This window comes from Ambystoma mexicanum, chromosome 9 (assembly GCF_040938575.1).
Source record: "Ambystoma mexicanum isolate Mex_15411 chromosome 9, UKY_AmexF1_1, whole genome shotgun sequence".
In the NCBI taxonomy this organism is placed as follows: domain Eukaryota; kingdom Metazoa; phylum Chordata; class Amphibia; order Caudata; family Ambystomatidae; genus Ambystoma; species Ambystoma mexicanum.
In genome coordinates, this window is record NC_090931.1 from 181,976,646 (window position 1) to 181,996,221 (window position 19,576).

Here is a 19,576-nt window from a genome sequence, read left to right on the forward strand (position 1 = left end):
GGGTTTTCCCAACTCCCTTGGAAGCAGATCCATAACCAGGTTCCGAGTGCCAACCAGTCCCAATTGGGACCTTTTGGACCCAGTCCTGGCACCAGTGGCACCAGGCTCATAAATATGCCCAGTCCCAGCGCTGGAAGCGCCGGGCTCATAATGCTTGGGTGGACTTACCTGCAGCAGACCATGCTGCTTACTTGCCTGCCAGTTGAGCCTCTGATCCTCTTCTGTTTGGAACTACTTTTCCTGTTGGGTGGGGCAGGAGCCACTCCCTAGGTTCAGAACACTGGAACTCTTCTGGAAAGCAGGAACTCTTTTCTTACCTAGGCGTGGCTGTGGAAGGAGACACCTAAGCACTACAGGAGGCTATTTAAACCACACCCGATGGATGAATCTTGCTTTGCGTTATTCTGCATCCTCTGCAGCAGAACGCTCATCGTGTCTTCTGCATCTGATCCTGGGCCTAAGGAAAAAGGCTTACCATCTTGAATCCAGTCTTCAGCAACACCTATAAAGACAAGAAAGAACAGGTTAGCATTACGGTCTTCAGTGACAGCGCTTCACTTACCTGGTCCATCGGCTGTCACCAACGCTTCGCACTGCATTCCGGCATCTGAAAGACAAAGGCTTACCTACTCTTCGTGCCCTCCGGAGGTCTTCGCACTGCATTCCGGCATCTGAAAGACAAAAGCTTACCAACTCTTCGCACGCTCCGGAGGCCTTCGGCGCTGCATCCCGCATCTGAAAGACAAAACAAGGTGCGTTTAAAGACATTGGGGAACTTTAATACTCACGTGCTATTACCCCTTTCCACATCTAACCCAGTGGGTATTCCGGAACCCTGCAGCCGCTCCGAACTTGTACCTGCAAAATAAAAAGACAGTTAGAGCGCATCGTGAAGCAGGCAACAAGCGCTTACTTACGTGCTTCCAGGCGCTTCTATTCATCACACGGGCTCCATCTTCAACTCACTTCAGCCCGTCATCCGCCATCGCCGGAACCCTGCAAAACAAGAGACATCATTACTAAAGACTTTTAAAGACATTAGAATTACTCGAAACTTACCGTTCGTTCAGTAAACGACGGACAGCAGTCCTCTGAAGTCAAGAGGCCTGCTCCCCTTATCCAGTGAAGAAACTGGTTACAGCACCCTGCCCCGAGGCAGATGGAGAGCACGGCGTTCACTTACCTAAGGTGAGAGCGTTAACCTTTGGGGTTCTACAGGAGAAGAGAAAGGGAAGAAGAGAGAGACATTCAATAACCCAGTTCATTAATCCCATATTTTCTATCTGCAGACATCTTACCCTTCGAGTCAGACATACAGTGCGCCGTGTGTTACACATCACCTTTGAAGATACGGTATACGCCCAGTCAAGACCGGCGCCTCTACGGGAATCAGGTGAGCGTTACAGTACCCTGCGGAAATCGCGTGTGGAACTTCCCGCGCATCCCTGGAATACACGTACCCTGCTGATGTTGCGTGTGATACTTCCCCCGCACCCTGAAATAAACGTACCCTGATGAGATCGCGTGTGGAACTTCCCGCGCACCCCTGTAATACACGTACCCTGATGGAATCGCGTGTGGAACTTCCTGCGCACCCCTGGAATACACGTATCCTGCTGATGTCGCGTGTGGAACTTCCCGCGCACCCCTGAAATACACGTACCCTGCTGAAATCGCGTGTGGAACTTCCCGCGCACCCCTGAAATACACGTACCCTGCTCAAATCGCGTGTGGAACTTCTCGCGCACCCCTGAAATATGCGTACCCTGCTCGCACGGGGCCAATCGCGTGTGGAACTTCCCGCGCACCCCTGAAATACACGTACCCTGCTGAAATCGCTTGTGGAACTTCCCGCGCACCCCTGAAATACACGTACCCTGCAGAAATCGCGTGTGGAACTTCCCGCGCACCCCTGAAATACACGTACCCTGCGGAAATCGCGTGTGGAACTTCCCAGGCACCCCTGAAATACGCGTATTATGCTCGCACGGGGCCAATCGCGTGTGGAACTTCCCGCGCACCCCTGAAATATACATACCCTGCTGATATCTTGTGTGGAACTTCCCGCGCACCCCTGAAATACACGTACCCTGCAGAAATTGCGTGTGGAACTTCCCGCGCACCCCTGAAATACGCGTACCCTGCTCGCACGGGGCCAATCGCGTGAGGTACTTCCCGCGCACCCCAGTGATACACGTAGCCCGCTTGCCGTGCTGGTACAGGGTTAGCGCAGCCCTTTGCGCTGGATTGGGGATTTTGATGGCTTTTCCCTGCGCGAGAGGCGTTCTTGGGGGCGTAACTGGCGCTGCTGCAGGGTCGCTGCGCCACTGTGCGCCACGGCTGGTTTTGGTGGCTGGAATCCATGAATACGCTGTGCGCGGAAATGGATTTTAGCGCACGCGGCTGGCACAGGGATTCGCACGCGCACACTGTGCGCCAGCCGCGTGCGCCACTTGTGTGCTGTATTCTATGAATTACCCCCTTAATGTTTTAGACATTTTTCAACAGATTTCTTCATTCTGATGTCATTGATTTAATATCCCTCCCTTTGAGTAACAATAATTGTATGGTATGTTATTTCCATTCAGACATTCTGCCTCATCACGAGTTTGGCGGTAACCCTTAAATGCGGCGGTAACGCTACTATGGCCACATTTAAGGGTCTGCCAAATCACGGGTTTGGCAGGATTTGCCCCTAGCTCACAGCTGCGGGTGAAACCTGCCAAACCCGTGATATTAGGTGCTATTACTGCTGTGCTAATACCGCCAGCGGTAGTAGCGCAAAAAATTCTCCATTGGGCCCAATGGGGAATTCCCGAATGGGGCCAATGGGGAATGGGGATTTACCGTTCTGCCAAACCCATGATCCGGCGCAAATAGTGCCGGGGTTTGGCGGTAACGCTAATAGCCCCGGAGCCAGAGGTAATAGCGCCGGGGTTTGGCAGTAACACTAATAGGCCACACGGTAATACCTCTGGGGATACCGCCCAACTCGTAATGAGGACATTGTGGTTAAAATGGTTTGGGATCAAAGTATTTACTTACACTCTTTGGGTTATGATATATACAATATTAAGTCAGCAGAGGAAGCTAAGTTATTCATATCTATTCCACCGCAAGGGGGGAATACAAGGTGGTTGATCCAATCAATCATTCTGAACAACACTCTCTTGATTCTAATGCTGCACACCAAGACTGGCCCTTGGGTGGAGCTAGCACTAAAATCTTTGGTGGGTCTAAGGCAGGGGCTGATGCAACCCTAAACCCCTCCCCGAACTCCACCCCTGATTAATGTTTTTTCTTGGAATGTTTACGGGTTGGCCAATTTGAACAAAATGTTATGTCCTAAACCCCTCGCCGAACTCCACCCCTGATTTATGCTTTTTCTTGGAATGTTTGCGGGTTGGCCAATTTGAACAAAATGTTATGTACCTCTGATTTTATGAGAATTGTACAAAATTGATCTTCAAGGTTATCGGACGTATACCAGGCCAGCCACACGAGCCGACATGGGTCGACCGAGTTGTGGTTTGGCTATTGCCATAGATAATTCCCTTAATCTAACAACAGATCTAATTTACTCTTCAGAATTTCTCATGGCGGTGGGGATTTCATCTGGTCATATGAATTCTGAGGTATTGCTGATAAAATTGGATTGGAATCCTTCTAGGCAAAATTTACATTCTGTTCACTCGGTTTTGACAGGGCTGTTTGAGACATGGTTAGTGAAAGGCCATGCCCATTCCATAATTTTGAGTGGGGACTTCAACTCGAATTGCACCGAGGCACTTAGGCTGAATGCAACACAAGTAAAGCATACTCCTCCAATTTGAGTGTGAATAGAGGGGCCGACTGGGGCTTGTTTTTGTTGGATTGGGAGTTGTCCCAGTTTCATCTGATAGTTTTGGCCGGTTCTCCCACTTATACATGGCATAGAGGTCTGTATAATTCGCAGATTTATTATATTTATATGTCTACTTTTTTTTAAACCAACTGTGGCCCCCTCAAACATTTTGATCCAAAATTGGTAGATCATCTTGCATTATATTTTGTATTCAGCTCTTTACACGCTGCACACGAGCAGTCTCCTCTCTTGTCCCGTCTTTCTCTTGAGAGGGGTGGACAGAGACTTAGGTGGAACAATAGAATGTGTTAGAAATGTACAAGTTTCATTATTGAGATGATTGATAACTCAGGACAGAATGGGAATTCACATCCAACTACTGGTGGGTTGGTTGCTAAATTTTTATAAAATTATGACCATCTGTTTAAAACACATTACTATAGATCAAACTGCTGCACATCGAACATTCCCCCAAAAAGCTGCTTCAAAGAGGCTTAAACCTAAAAGCATCAAACAGCTCTCGGCAGAGGGGTTACATTCTATTGATCATCAGAAAGTTAAAAAAGCCATTTGTCAACACCATAGGAACCTTGTTAAATCACCTAAAATGTATCTATTTATGAAGGACAACCAAATCTTGTTGAAACATCTGATGGTGGTAAATAGTAGAGAATTGCGGGCCAGTATTAATAAAACCATAGGTGATACTTCCTCGTCCTTGGATTACCCGATCTCTGAAAGCACTTGGGTTGACTTATGCTGGGATATGTTCTTGCTGCCATTTGCTTTTTCCGGGTTACATGACCCCACTATGGGTACTATCATTTCTGGTTCCTGTCTATGGAAAGAGGAAGATATTGACTGGGCTATTACAAAATTGAAACCATCTAGGGCCCCCGGCCCAGATGGTATTCCACCTTTTGTTTTGAAGAGTGCTTCATCTCTCTGAACCCCGTGTTTGAAAGCTCCGTTTGACTATATTTTTGAGACTCATCCGAGTCCATCTTCTTGGGATCAATCTATTGTCATTCTGGTTTTTAAAAAAGGGTGATCTGAGTTTACCAAAAAACTACAGACCTATCACTCTAACTGATTCAAGGTTTTCTCCATTCTTCTACTGAGAGACCTTAACGTGGTCATCCGTCAATGTTCTGTTCTGTCCAGATTTCAAGTGGGGTTCAGACAAAATATGGGGACAGTCCTTAATGCGACCGTGTTGGCTCACCTACTTATTGGTGCAACAAATTGCTCTTCTTCATAGAAATCCATCAATTAAGATTTGTCTAACTGGGGAGGGGGCTCTCTCTCTCTAGATCAATCCCTTCCCTAGTTGGTCTTAAGCAGGGATGCATCTTGGCTCCCACTCTTTTTAATGTGTATTTGAGTAATATTAATAAGTTGTGGCAGATGGATAGTATTTATCCTGCTAGGGTTGGCCAGTTGAAGTTGCAATGGCTTGCCTTTGCAAATGATTTGATTTTTTTTTATCGTTCGCCCCTTGGGCTGCAGCAAAAATTAGACATAGTTTCTAAATAGGCTACAATGAATAACTTACAGGCCAAAAAATGTAATCTTTTCCAGTAGTACTAACTCCAAGGTAATGTGGTGGGCTTTGGGAGATGATAGGATAGAGCATGTTCCTTCTATAAGGTACTTGGGGTATAATCTTTCCAATTCTTCTTCTATAGAAATGTAGAAGGATACCCTGAGGGATAGGCTTCGTCCACTCACCTCACACATGAAAGGTCTACTGTCCCAAGTATGCACCTTTTCCATTCTCTATGCTTTACTACATTATCATACAACGATTGAGCCAGTTCTACTATAAGGTCTTGATTTCTCCCTACTGGATTTAGGCAGTTATTTGAATGCGCTACAGGGCATCTGTGGAAAGAGGTTCTGAGTTTAGCTTCATCCATCCCTAATGCAGTTATTCGCCACAAGTTAGCCCTTACGTCTTTACAGGCTTGCTATTTGTGGAGGCAACAGTTAAATTAGCCCAAGTTTCTTAGGCCACGTAAAAATTCACTCTGTGACCTAAGCAATGTGGCAAAGGATCGAACATCACAATCAATAAATATGTATAAACAAAGGATGCAGGATTTAATTTCTTCAATCAGCTCTTCCGAGGAGGAACATTTAAATTGCCCTGGAGGGGCGAAATGCAAACTCTTTAGGCAGGATTAATACTGACACTGGATGCTATTAGATTGTACCCGTCTTACACAGAGTATGCTAAATTTCCATGTAGTAAAATTTGAGCTCTCTACATGCATATTAGACTTAACCAGCTGCCTACTAGAGAAAGGACTAAATACTGGAGTTCTTCTGAAACTCCAGGTTTCACCCTGAGTTGTCGATTCTGTAACTCTCCTGGTTCTGTGGAAACTCTGTGGCATTGGGTCTTGGCATGTCCAATTTTGCAACAGAATAGAACTAGGTTATATAAGCATCCTGAATGTTTTGATATAGATGTTTCAAGGGAATTATTGTGGGCCAGACTTATGTGGGGGGAAAATGTTTCTTTAGTAATCGCTTTTTGTCACGTTTTAAATATTTTAAGCTGTTTGGTTTGATTCTATATGTATGTTTTTATGTTTTCTTACATATTTTTTGTATAATGATTGAATGTTTTTTTCTTAAATCTGTGTAAGGTTTATCGTAAACCAAATCACAATAAAAAAATCTTTTCAGGAAAAAGCAAAAATATTGACTGCTGTTTCATTTAATTGAAAATGAACATAAAATAGTGACAGTTGAAAATTGTCAAAATGTTTTCTTAAAAGTGGATGGTAAATGCAGAGCTAGCGGGTTCGGGGGACCCATGCCCCCCCAGCCCTCCCTGTAGCCCCCTTCCCCTTCTTCCACCCTTCACCACTTTCAATAATCCAAGTCTTTATATTTAAATAGTGTTCATTTGCTCTCTATTTTTTCTATGTCCGTAATTTTGGCACTTTGTGCATTCCTTATTCTAAATTCATTATCAAAATGATCCACTTCACTTAAACAAGAAATCTTTGAATGTCTTTTTCCTTCAAAATTTTTTTCATTATGCGGGATGAGACTCCCCGTCCCTCCCTTCGCTACCATATCCTCTCCCCTTAAACCACCCCCGATCTGTTTTAAAATGTACTTACTTACCTAACCAATTCGAAGATTTAAAAAAATCAAAGATTTCTGAGTAGGTGAAATTGGATTAAATGAAATATACAGTATTGAATAATTTGACCTATTTAACATTACGAAATATCAGCATGGATTCTTGTTGACGTAAGATAATAAGAATTTAAAGGTAAGAACTGCAGCTTTACAGATTCTCCATTCCCCCACCCCTCCATTTGCAGGCCGCCAGGATCAATACACAGTCCTGATCAATAACCGGGTTGGTCTATACGCTTGATCTCTTCTTCCTTATTCGCTGTTGCTGCGGTTGCAGGTTTCAAGGCCTAAGGTTGACAGACCGCTTGAGATCAAGTCTCTACTGATTACAAGGGGATTTAGTTTGGACTCAGAGGCCGTCAGGGTACAGGAAAGTGAAATTCAAACATCCCCAATGGGAAGGTCAGGGGCGCCGAATCCTCTGGCACAGGATTCATGGAGGGGTGTGATGAGGCAAGAGTCCATGCAACCATCTGGGGACTGGATGCATGGAGGAGTATGAACCTCATGTTCCAAGACCCACATGAGCACACAGTCCATGTGGCACCTGGCCGATCCACTCAGCATTGTCTCTGTTTCCCTCACTGTGTTCTTCCACCTATGATTGTAAAGCGCTCCGTTGCTTCCCGAAGCTCGGTACGCGCTCAATAAATACCCCAATAATAATAAATCCACAGGGGAGTAATGATTCACAGCGGCACGTGATAAGTGAAGCACATGAAATATAACGGAACGCAATCAAGGGAGGGCACAACAAATACCCCAATAATAATAAATCCACAGGGGAGTAATGATTCACTGCGGCACATGATAAGTGAAGCACATGAAATATAACAGAACGCAATCAAGGGAGGGTACAACAAACTGAGCAGCGGAACCAACAGGTGCAGTATTCAAAGGGACACACGATTCAATGGGGTATGCAATCCACAGCGGCAGGATCCACGGGAGGGTCTGATCCACATATTCTATTCAGGAATCAAATAAGGAGTTTATTTGTAAATAAATGTGTGCTAGACCTAATTTGAAAGTATTCATGGATCTAATCCCATCTTGACTAAGCTATAGATATTTAATAACCATCTTACTCGGATCACCAATCTTTCTCAACCTATGTTTTCAGTGATCTGTTCGCCCAAATTTATATTTTCAGCATATTTTATTATAATATTAGTTAAATGCACACTTTTTTCATATATTCATTGAGGCAAACACCTCACTTTAAAGGAAATGTTTGAGCAAATCGCATAATTACATGGTGTAGTTAATATATGAATTAAATATATTTAAAAGAATAAATGAATAATAGCCTAACTGCTTTCAGATTTTCCCTAGCACAAACATATTTTCAAGGAACTTCTTTCATGATTCCTTTTTATAATGTCTTTTTTATCCGAGATATTAGGGACTGAAGAGGGTAGCCCTTGATTGCAAATGATCTATGTTCCAATTTCAGACATATACTATCCAAAGGACTCTGGGGCATGCCAACGCATGGCGAACCAGGTTCTACGACACGCAAGTCTCCCGTCTAACTTGCTCAGCTGGTTTAGGATGAGACAGATTGAGGGCAATGTTGCATTGCTGTTGTGGTCACATGTGGCACACATAGCAGCTGCACAGTTAGGGATGATTTTGGGGTATCTCTACTGCCTATGTGCTTCGGGGTGCACTACCACAGTACACATACATAAACTGCACAGTTTTGGGTAATTGCAGGGTAGTGATGCTGCCTTGTACTGTGCTTCAGTGCACTATGGTGCGCAAATAGCAGCTTCACAGTGAAGTGAAGCTTCAATGTGAAAGCTGCCTCTCTGAAACTTGAGGAAAACCATCTCTGGTTCCAGAAGCACCTCAAGACCTTCCTCTTTGCTTCTGTCTTCTCTCTTCCTCTCCCCTGATGATTTCCTGTCTGATACTGCACTGGTCACCTGGCTTCCCTCTGATTTCGGGCCCAGGTCCCTGCCTGACCAGTTGCACATCCGCACTGCCTCCCGGCAACCCTTGCACTTGGGTCTGTATCTGTAACCCTACAGTCCCCCTACTGCACTTATGCACACCTGCTGTCTGCACTTACGCTTGAACCTGCCAGCTGCTGGCGGCACTTCTTGGTATTGTTTTGATCCCATGTACAGCACTGCACCCTTTCCTTTCCCCTGGCACTTTTCCCCCTCTCCCTCCCCTGCAATTGCACAATCTCATTGTCCCTTGGCCAAGTAAGATTGTTGACTCTGTCCTTCCTCTGTACCCCCTCCCTTGCCTCGTCACACCTTGAAACACTTGTGTATAGGCGCATTACAAATGCCATATCACATCATTTGCAACGTATCACTACCAGGTGACATTGTTACATCGAGAAAAGTTAAGGACGAGCACGATTTGCCCAGATGGAAGAGTACTTACACTGCACGTTGAGTAGCACTGAGGCGTTCCCTGTCTGGCCAGACACTGGGTCGGTGACAGTACAGTTGAGCTCACGGTGACTCTTCCGGGCCGTCACAGTGAAAGTGCTGGAGCTCTGCTCGAACTGCTCGGCCGAGGTGGACACCACCGTTGAACTATTCACCTCCTGCTTCTCACCGTTCAGGTACCAGGTGAGCAGGGGCACCGACTGCCAACCCTCAGCTTGGCACGTGAAGTCACGGCTCTCATTCTCCTGCAGGGTGCTGACCGATGAAGATCGCCCATCAATCTGGGGTTCAGGCTCCCCCATTCCTGTAAGAAACAGAGAGGGAAACTGAGAAGATGGAGGAGCAATTAAGCACTCTATTGAAGAAACATATTTTGCGAAGCCCCCATGGCAACTAGCCTTCACAATATCATAGGAGGAGCAGCTGGGATCTCCATTGGGACGTCACATGCTTCAGAACCACCAGGCCACAGGACATGTGATCTCAATAAGGAATGCTCCTCTGCAGCTCAACTCTCCAGAGCAGTGAGATAATTCCCTAATCTCTAGACTCTCGTCGAAGAACAAGGGTTTGGGTTTTTTATTTCTCTCCCTTGCATGTGACATCCTGCTTCTACCACTTTCATGGTGGAATGCAAGCAGGGGCAGAGGGTGTACAATGCATGTTTTTCTTTGCAGGTTAATGGCCGGATTTTTGTCGGTGTGAAGGAAACCTTGGAGCACAGCACGGTTCTGCGGCCGTAGCCAAAGGTGCAGTAATGGACACGTAACTGTTTTTTCTAGATCATTGGAAGGGTGGGTTTCCTCATCCCCCCGGCAATATTCACCAATTTCATCTGGATATAATGGAAACTGAGCCGCAAATTTCATAAGGGGAAGAATCTGGTGTCGACCCCTTCAAGTCATTTCCCAACATGGCACTGCAACCTCCGGCTCTCCAGATGTTTTGGACTTTAATTGCCATGATCCCTCTCCATTGACTGTGCTGGTTTGGGCTAATGGTAGTTGTTGACCAAAACATCTGGAAAGCGAAAGGTTGCAGATGTATTGCCTGCATAGTCTGGTATAAATCTTATGTTAATGGGATTTATACAGCACACCGCAGCCATTTGCATGGTGTCCAGGTGCTCTGACGGATCTGGAAAAAGAGCAAGGGGGGGGTTGTTAGTGGGAGAAGAGGGAGAGTGCATAGATGCTTTTGCTGTTGTGTTAGTAGTTTCAGTTCAGAACATGGTAACTGTGTATGGGTTTGCTTCCAGGTGGTCTGGGTCAGGGGGCGTGCGGGATCTTGAGGCCATATGGGAGTGCCTGTTGCCTAGGGGTGCATTGACGGTGTTGGGAGTTTGTGAGTTATTGTGGAGGTGTATAGTTTTTCGGTTTGGTGTCAGTGTGGGGTATTGGGTTGCTGTGTGTGTGTGTGTGTGTGTGGTGCAGTTGGTCAGGATGTGGTGTGGTGACTAGAGTATGGAGAGTTTCGGTAGGGTTAGTGTGGGAGAAGGGGAGATCATCCTCACCCGTCTCCCCAAGAATGGTTTTGTAGATCCAGAGTGTGACAATGTCAACTAGCAGCAACTGTCTGCCAACCCATTTTCATTTGCCTGTAGAAGGGAATACATCATTGAATGAGAAAATAGTATAAACTAATAGGGTGTGAGGGTCACACATCAGGCAAAGGTTTCAAAGGTTGCCGGCACCGGGAGGGTTTTCCCCATGGCCAGGAAAGGCACTACATAAATGCGTAAATGCCTCGAGGGGGAGGGGGGTGGCTTACCAGTGTAGGATTTGAGGACTAGACCAGTGCAAAGTTGTAGATCTTCGCGTCTGCACACTGTGTAAAGTGTTCTGCAAAACTTTGCAAAGTTCACGTAGTTGCACATTTTTTCATCAGGGTCGTTAAATACCTGTGCAAATTGGGGTTAGTGCTTATTTAAGTATGCATATGTTATATCAGATGCTTAATAGTGCCGCACTCCCTTGGCCCTGCAAACGGATGTTACCCAAAAACAAATTCTGCTGATTTATACCCTTCGAACCAAGGAAGTTGGTGTGAAGAAATATTCCTGCAAAACACTATTTGCTGACATCATTTCTCACGAGCCAAGGGGAAAAGGATAGAAGTGGCAAGCATGCTATGCACTTCAGGTTCGACAGGATACCAGGTTCTTTATCCAGGGAAGAATGATGTGACTACATCCTAGTGACTGCAAGAATCTCAATGCATCCTTTGATGTGCTGTGTGATCCACCCAGGTAATCGCTAATTACATTGATCAGAAGTAATTTGTTCGTTTTTGGTGAACTAGTTTACTTTTTTGTACTTGTTTCAGAGGGATAGATTGTGGGGATGAAGGGGCCTCGTGTGATCTAAGCATAAGTAAACATTTGCAAATGTGTGTATGCGTTTTTGTTTTCCACTAATGCACTTTGGCAGCGATTAACTTCTGCAAACGCAGTTGCGTGTGTTTTGCTTTCACGGAAATTTACTTTATTTGTAATCGCATTCTGCAGGGGGGGGCTATGTGTATTTTCATTCTCAGCCAAACAGTATTATAGTGAACTTCACGCACACACATATGTGCAATGATTTTTTTTACCAACAATCACATTTTGCAGTAAAGTTAGTCTGCAAAAAAAACGGTACAGGGAAAAAACTTTGCTGTCGGGATAGTTGGAAAAAATGAGGAACTTCAAAGCTTCACATAGTTGCTAAGTAGGGAACTTCACACAATTACACCGGCAGAAAAAAAAACACAGTCCTAATGGGGAGACCAACCCCTCGAAACGCTTACACACATCTCTTCCTTGAATCAATGCAGAGAAACCATCTCTTCCCACCTGTTCCCTTGCTTAACTCATCAGGCAAGGGATATTCTGAACACATTGTTCTTTTTTTAGTGCAACAACCGCACTTTCACAAGAGTGACCTAACACACCAAACATGCCAGAGTCATCAGTACACCTCTGGAGAAAGAAGGCCAATCATTTTAATGCAGCTCTCTACTCTGTAAATAATTGATGATATGTGTTTGAAAGTAATACATTACTTTTAATTTAGAAGATTTGCAAGAATTTAACCTTCTCACTCCCAGAGTTGCTGTGTGGAGGTGGTAGGCAGGAACTGCACTGTCAGGCCTGTGTTCTGTCAGGGAGCCCTGCAAAGGCCCAGCCCAGCCCTTGCATGTTCGACTTGTCTGGAAGAAACGAAATCCTTCTTTTTAAAAATCCGTTGTCATCTTTTCTTGGTGAAAGGTGCTTGGTTCGGCGAGAGCTGACATGGTTGCTTGTCTGAGGGCCACTGCTGGCTCTTGGCCAGGGCATAGAGAGCTGGCACGGCTGCTTGCCCAAGGGCCTCTGCTGGTTGCCCGACCGCCTCTCCGACGGCCTCTGCTGGCTCTTGGCCAGGGCATAGAGAGCTGGCACGCCTGCTTGCCCGAGGACCTCTGCTGGCTCTTGTCCAAGGCATAGAGAGCTGACACGGCTGCTTACCCGAGGGCCTCTGCTGGCTCTCGGCCAAGGCATAGAGAGCTGGCACGGCTGCTTGCCCGAGGGCCTCTGCGGGCTCTTGGCCAGGGCATAGAGAGCTGGCACGGCTGCTTGCCCGCGGGCCTCTGCTGGCTCTTGTCCAAGGGAGAGAGAGCTGGCACGGCTGCTTGCCCGAGGGCCTCTGCCGGCTCTTGGCCAAGGCATAGAGAGCTTACAGGGTTGCTTGCCTGAGGGCCTCTGCTGGCTGCTTGTCTGAGGGCCTCTGCTGGCTCTTGGCCAAGGCATAGAGAGCTGGCACGGCTGCTTGCCCTAGGGCCTCTGCGGGCTCTTGGCCAGGGCATAGAGAGCTGGCACAGCTGCTTGCCCGCGGGCCTCTGCTGGCTCTTGTCCAAGGGAGAGAGAGCTGGCACGGCTGCTTGCCCGAGGGCCTCTGCCGGCTCTTGGCCAAGGCATAGAGAGCTTACAGGGTTGCTTGCCTGAGGGCCTCTGCTGGCTGCTTGTCTGAGGGCCTTTGCTGGCTCTTGGCCAGGGCATAGAGATCTGAGGGCCTCTGCTGGCTCTTGGCCAAGGCATAGAGAGCTGGCACGGCTGCTTGTCCGAGGGCCTCTGCTGGCTGCTTGTCTGAGGGCCTCTGCTGGCTCTTGGCCAGGGTATAATGAGCTTGCACGGCTGCTTGTCTGAGGGGCATAGAGAGCTGGCACCGCTGCCTGTCTGAGGGGCATAGAGAGCTGGCACGGCTGCTTGTCTGAGGGCCTCTGCTGGCTCTTGGCCAGGGCATAGATGTCCAAACCTCTATGAAACATCAAGGATTTACAACATTTGGAATCATGCTGGCTCTTGGTTCCTCTGTCCATGTCACTTCACACCCACAACTTAGAGTCCTAAGCCGCGTCCCATCCAAAGTCACAGACCCTGAACTGCAGACATTTCTTTAAGGCTCCTCAACCTCGCAAACAGACATGCGGTTTGCTCTCAGGTCTGAAATCTCTCCTTTTTGGCACTTTCGGATCATAACTGTGGTGGCATTGGGGTTATGCCTTGTGCCAGCATGGGAGGGCAGAGACTCCTGCTCCGGCGATGTCCTTTCCAGTGAGTTTAGCTTTTTTGAAGCAAAATATTGAGTCCTGCACTCCAACAGCATCCTCGAGCGCATGTACAAGTATTTTGCTGATTATTTCCTCAATTAAGTTTTAGCTTGTTTTCACATGATGCATCCATATTTACTGAACTTGGTACTTTTAGGGCCTTGGGTATTAAAACCTCTCTGTTCTTGGACCCCCTTGTACTTTGCTTCCAGTTTTCAGCTTCTGTTTTTCAACTGCATAGTCCACGGTGGATGGTTAGAAGGATTCTTCTGCATAGACCGCGGTGGATGGTTAGAAGGATTCTTCTGCATAGACCACAGTGGATGGTTAGAAGGATTCTTCTGTATAGACCACGGTGGATGGTTAGAAGGATTCTTCTGCTGTAGAGATTATGGCCCTCAGATTGTTCCTCAGAATTCTGCTGATTTTGCCAGTCAGACCCCTCCCAGCTCCCAGGGTACACTTGCAACCTACTGCACAATGAAATGTGTGTTGACATGTATGAGAATAATGGGCAGTTATATTATTATTACTGGGATTTTTATACTGCGCGGGTTCACCACCGTAGTGATCTCAATGCGCGTAACCATGTCAGAGTGAAGGTACACTGTGTCCCACCCAGTGTCTGCGGTACCTTAATATGATATAAGGATTGACCGAAAAATAGTGTAGTGGAAGTATTGCAACGTGTATGTAAAGTTTGGGTGCCTGCGGTGCTCGAGATGAGCTTGGGCTATCTTAAGTATGTTCTGGGCAACCTTGGATGGGTCCTTCCTTGCATAGACCATGTCTTTTGAAGGTTCTAGGTAGGTGGGCTGGCCAAAGATAGAGGTCAACAGAGTCCTATGGATATGGGTTGTTTAAGTAACATACATTAAATAGGATTATAAGGAGTAAGAGAAGGCTAAGGGTTAAGGAAGAAAGGTAAGGCACAGCGCTATTGGCAGAAACAGAAGGATGGAAGGTAGGAGTCTCCTTGTTGACTAGACCCCAGTGATCTCCATTGTTGAGCTCTCTGGTTTCTTTGACTTAAACTGTTTTTTTTCTTCTATATTTGTTTGAAGGCCAATTACTACCCTCTTGACCTAGCCCCATCCTTCCTTAACTTAGGATCCCAGAGATTGTCAAGGCTTCATTCAAGGGTTACATACAGTTTGCTTATGTTTGCTTCTAATCAGCTAGAATGAAAAGCATGGAGTCTTTGAGATTTTACTGTACACTTCTCACCACTACTAAATGTGCGCAATTATCTTCTTTGGGAAGAACAGCGACTGCACCAGAGTCTCTGGTTGGATGGGAGACTGAGCAAGTCACAGTCCAAATGATTTCTGCCTAGGTACTAAGTAAAACATCTTGCAACAGGCTTGAAGCTTTTGTATTATAGCCTTATAGACTGAGGGAGGGGTTGTTATTGCGGGATAATGACCCACAACCAAGTTATGGCCCGAGGCGTAGCCAAGGTTTATAAATTGGGGAAGAGTCATCATCCCAAGCGATAATGACACCTCCTGAGGTCTATAAGGCTATTAGCACTTGTTAGTAGAAGTAATCCATGTTTTAGAGTTTTCGTGGTAAAGCAAATGAATGGTGCTTTAAGGGTCAGCAAAGTAAACAGGTAATTAGTACATTAAATGTGGTTTTGTTTTGTAGTATTTAAATAACATGGTTGTCTTCATAAGTTAAGCATTTTAATTGCATCTTGGTTGAAATGAAACAAGTATAAAATGAGCATGCATTAGGTGGTAATTAGTACATTAAATGTGAGTTTGTTTTGTAGTATTTAAATAACATGGTTGTCTTCATACGTTAAGCATTTTAATTGCATCTTGGTTGAAATGAAACAAGTATAAAATGAGCATGCATTAGGTGGTCATGTAAAAGTAAGCAGTTTTTTTATTTTTTATTTTTCGTGTGTGTGACCAATCCCCAGATGTCATCACCTCTCCCCTAGGGGGAGCCCCTTCCCATGAGGCCAGGGAGGTGAGGTTGCTGCCCAATAGTCCCCCTGGGGTGGTCCTCAGAGGGGAGCCCCATATGGGATTAGTGATGACCTGGGGAGAACGCGGTATCCCCATAGCCCACCTAACCCTGACAGGCCTTCCTACCACCCTCCCACCAGTACCTTCCCTACTGTATCCATGTACCTTTGCCATAACAGCCAGGCAGAAAGTACTGAGACGAGGAAGAGTGTGGACTCCTCAAGGAACTTATATCCCTTATGTACTGAGACGAGGTAGAGACCAACTGATTCAATGGTCTGGCAGCCTAAAGAACACCTCTACTGAACAGTCTAGTTGTTATAGGATTCCTATTGGCCGAGCATTAAAACAGAAGAGGGAATTCCAAATTTATAGAGGGCCTCCCTGGAGGAACCGGGAGATCTTAACCCTGTACGAAGAAAGGAACAGCAGAGGATGAGAAAGATACCCACCTGCAGTTACATCGCCAGAGGGTCCATTGTGAAAAGGCTTGAGCGTGAGACAGGAGGTGGAGCACCCAGCTGAACGAGAAGGCTGGAGCAAAGGAAGGAACCACCTGGGCCGTGCAGCCTAGCAGCAGAGAGCTGCTGCAGTCTCTGCAATGATCGGAGCAGGCCAGGAGGCCTCTTGGAACTGATGCGGAACCGCCGCAATCCCTTGAACAATCGGAGGAGGCACAGAGGCCACAGCAAGCTGCTGCAGAGCCGCCACAGTCCCCGGAAGGATCAGGAGATGCCGGAGTGGGGAAGCGAAACCTGTATGCAACTGTTAGACACTGGTAAGTACCCAGAAAAGGGTGGGGAGACCGGACAGTTGTGGGGGCCACCCAAAAAGTACTGAGACGAGGAATAGAGTGGACTCCTCAAGGAACTTATTTCCTTTATGTAATGAGACGAGGAAGAGACCAACTGACTCACTGGGAGTCCTCAACATCAATACGGGGACGTGGAAGAAGTGTGAAAGCATAAAGAGCACCTCTACTGAACAGTCTAGTTGTTATAGGATTCCTATTGGCCGAGCTACCATTAAAACAGAAGAGGGAATTCCAAACCAGAGGGGGCTTCCCTGGAGGATCTGGGAGATTCGAACCTTGTACGAAGGAAGGAACAGCAGAGGACGAGAAAGATAACAACCTGCATTTACGTCACCAGAAGGTCCATCGAGGAAAGGTTGGAGCGGGAGACAGGAGGTGGAGCACTCAGCTGAACGAGAAGGCTGGAGCGAAGGAACCACCTATGCCGCGCAGCCTAGCAGCAGGGAGCCGCTGCAGAGCCACTGCAGTCCCTGGAATGATCAGAGAAGGCCTGGAGGCCACAGGGAGCTGATACAGAGCCGATGCAGTCCCTGGAAGGATCAGGAGATGCCGGAGAGGGGAATCAAAGCCTGTAGGCAACAGTGAGACACTAGTAAGCACCCAGAAGAGGGTGAGGAGACCGGGACAGTTGTGGGGACCCCCAAAAGAGAGAGAAACATTTGCCAAAAGGGTGTGGGGCCCAAGGGGACAAATACAAAAAGAGTCTGGGACCCAAAAGAGAGAAGAAAGCCCATGCCAAAGGGGTCTGAGACCAAAAGAAGAGAAGGAAACCAATATAAAAATGGGTGTGGGACCTGAGACGAAGAAAGAAAGTAATAAGATGGGGCTGGGACCCAACAAGGGGGAATGCCTGGTAGAATAGAGAACCGGGTGTAACTCCTGAGGAACAAGGGGAACTGAGAAGGATCTGGGATCCACAACCAATGACGAATTGCCTGCGGGATCATCGTCATAGTATCAGTACCTGGCAGGGTAGTCAACCAGGTCGACTGTTAACACTGGAGATCCTGAAGCACACTTTGAGAAAGGCCAGGAGAAGGGAGGTATACCCCTTGGTCTTACGAACATTGTTGAAACAGCCAAGAGAAGGAAGTCCTTCTCTGCGCATCCCAAGGAGCTTGAGGAAGGCCAATGGAAGGGAGATGAACCCATTGATCTTATGAACATTTTTGACCATCCAAGAGAAGGAAGTTATTTTCTTGGCATCCTGAAGAGCTTGAAAATGCTAGGGGAAGGCAGACAAACCCCTTGGTCTCTTGAACATTTTTGAACCAGCCAGAAGAAGGGACTCATTCTCTTGGCATCCTGAAGAGCTTGGGAAAGGCCAGGGGAAGGGAGACATACCATTTGATATTGATGAACAGACACTTGTCCTGGCCTTGTGAGAACCATTGAGAAACCAAAGAAAGGTTAGGGGGAGGTAGTCATCCCCCTGATCCCGTGAAGATAAAAGACCTTTGTTTTGTGTGCTTTTCTGCAATACACTCAAAGAACCGTTTTGAGACTTTTGATTTACATTCCTGGAAAAGAACAATGTTGTTTGCTTCACCCAGAACTGAACTTTCGACTGTTGTCCAGAAGAAGGGAGACAATATTCTGGACCAAGAAGACCGCCCCTCTTTCTTAGTTGAGTTTAGAGTGTAGAGTATGGGATGGAATTGGGCTTTTGAGACAGGACTGTGGACTCTGCTTTAGACTGACATCCTGACAATTTCCTTAGTATTAATTGAGGCAGGGAAACCCCTTTAGGAACTAAGGTCAATTAGGGTTTTCTCTTTAATCTGCTCATTAACAATTGTCTACAGCCAAAAGCATGCCACTTCTACACCCTTACATGTGTTAAATAAGATGTTGCAGGAACCAAAAAGAAATCCTGCCAAAGAGGAAGTGGCTTGTTGAAACAAAATCGTGCCTGGAAATTGCATTTTTGTTTCCCTGCCTGCTTCTGAAGACAGAAGGTTCCGAACGCAGTCAATACCAATAGTTATCGAATGCACTCTAAAAGTTCTGATTGGCTGAGAGGAGGTCAATAACGGTTTCCATGTGCTAATAAATGATACAGGCTAGAACACCTAATTTATTGCTAGCCATCCATACTCAAAGCACGCAAAAGATGGAGACGGCGAGTTTGCACAGCAAGGGGTGCCATCCCATGAACTACCCTGAAAGTTTAGCCTACCCTCAAAAGTCTGTACAAGAATGTATGCCCATTTTTGTTCCTGAGCCCAGACTAAACTATGGGCCTCATTAAGAGTTTGCAGATATTAGCATGAGTAATACCGTAAAACGGACTCGCCCTCCAAGCCTTTGCAGCATCATATGAAAGAATACACCTCTGGTACTGATTTCACCAGACAGTGTAGCCATAAGAGAAAAGACCCTGGTTGCCATGGAGGATACACCCTTGGGACTCACCTCAGGCAGCTGCTGCAGTACCATAGGGAGCATGGCATGGGATATTTAAGAAGACACCCCTAACCAACCAGTGCACCACCAAAAGGAAACAGGGTCTCAGATAGCTATAGGGAATACACCTCTGATGCTCACCTCACCAGCCTTGCACCACCACAATAGAACAAGCCCAGGATTGCCAAAGAGAGTATACTCTTGGGACTCACCAACCTGTGCATCACTATAATAGAACATCTCCATAGGGAACAAACTCATTGAGACTCACCAAATGGTGCATGACCATAGGAGCAGCAAAGAATGCACGCCTGAGACTCACCTCACAAAAACCATGCACAGCTGTGAAAAAACGATCCTAGGATCAACACAGACAATGCAGTCTTGGGACTTACCT

General features: G+C 46.5%; 1 protein-coding gene across 1 annotated transcript in view; it reads right to left on the reverse strand.

Annotated features, from left to right (window-relative positions):
• The window catches only part of TMEM25 (transmembrane protein 25), a 142,016-nt gene that overhangs the window by 58,836 nt on the left and 63,604 nt on the right, over positions 1–19,576 (reverse strand). Inside the window, exon 3 of the mRNA XM_069614431.1 lies at positions 9,407–9,718. Coding sequence (XP_069470532.1) covers positions 9,407–9,718 — 312 coding nt within the window. The remainder of the gene's footprint in view (positions 1–9,406; positions 9,719–19,576) is intronic.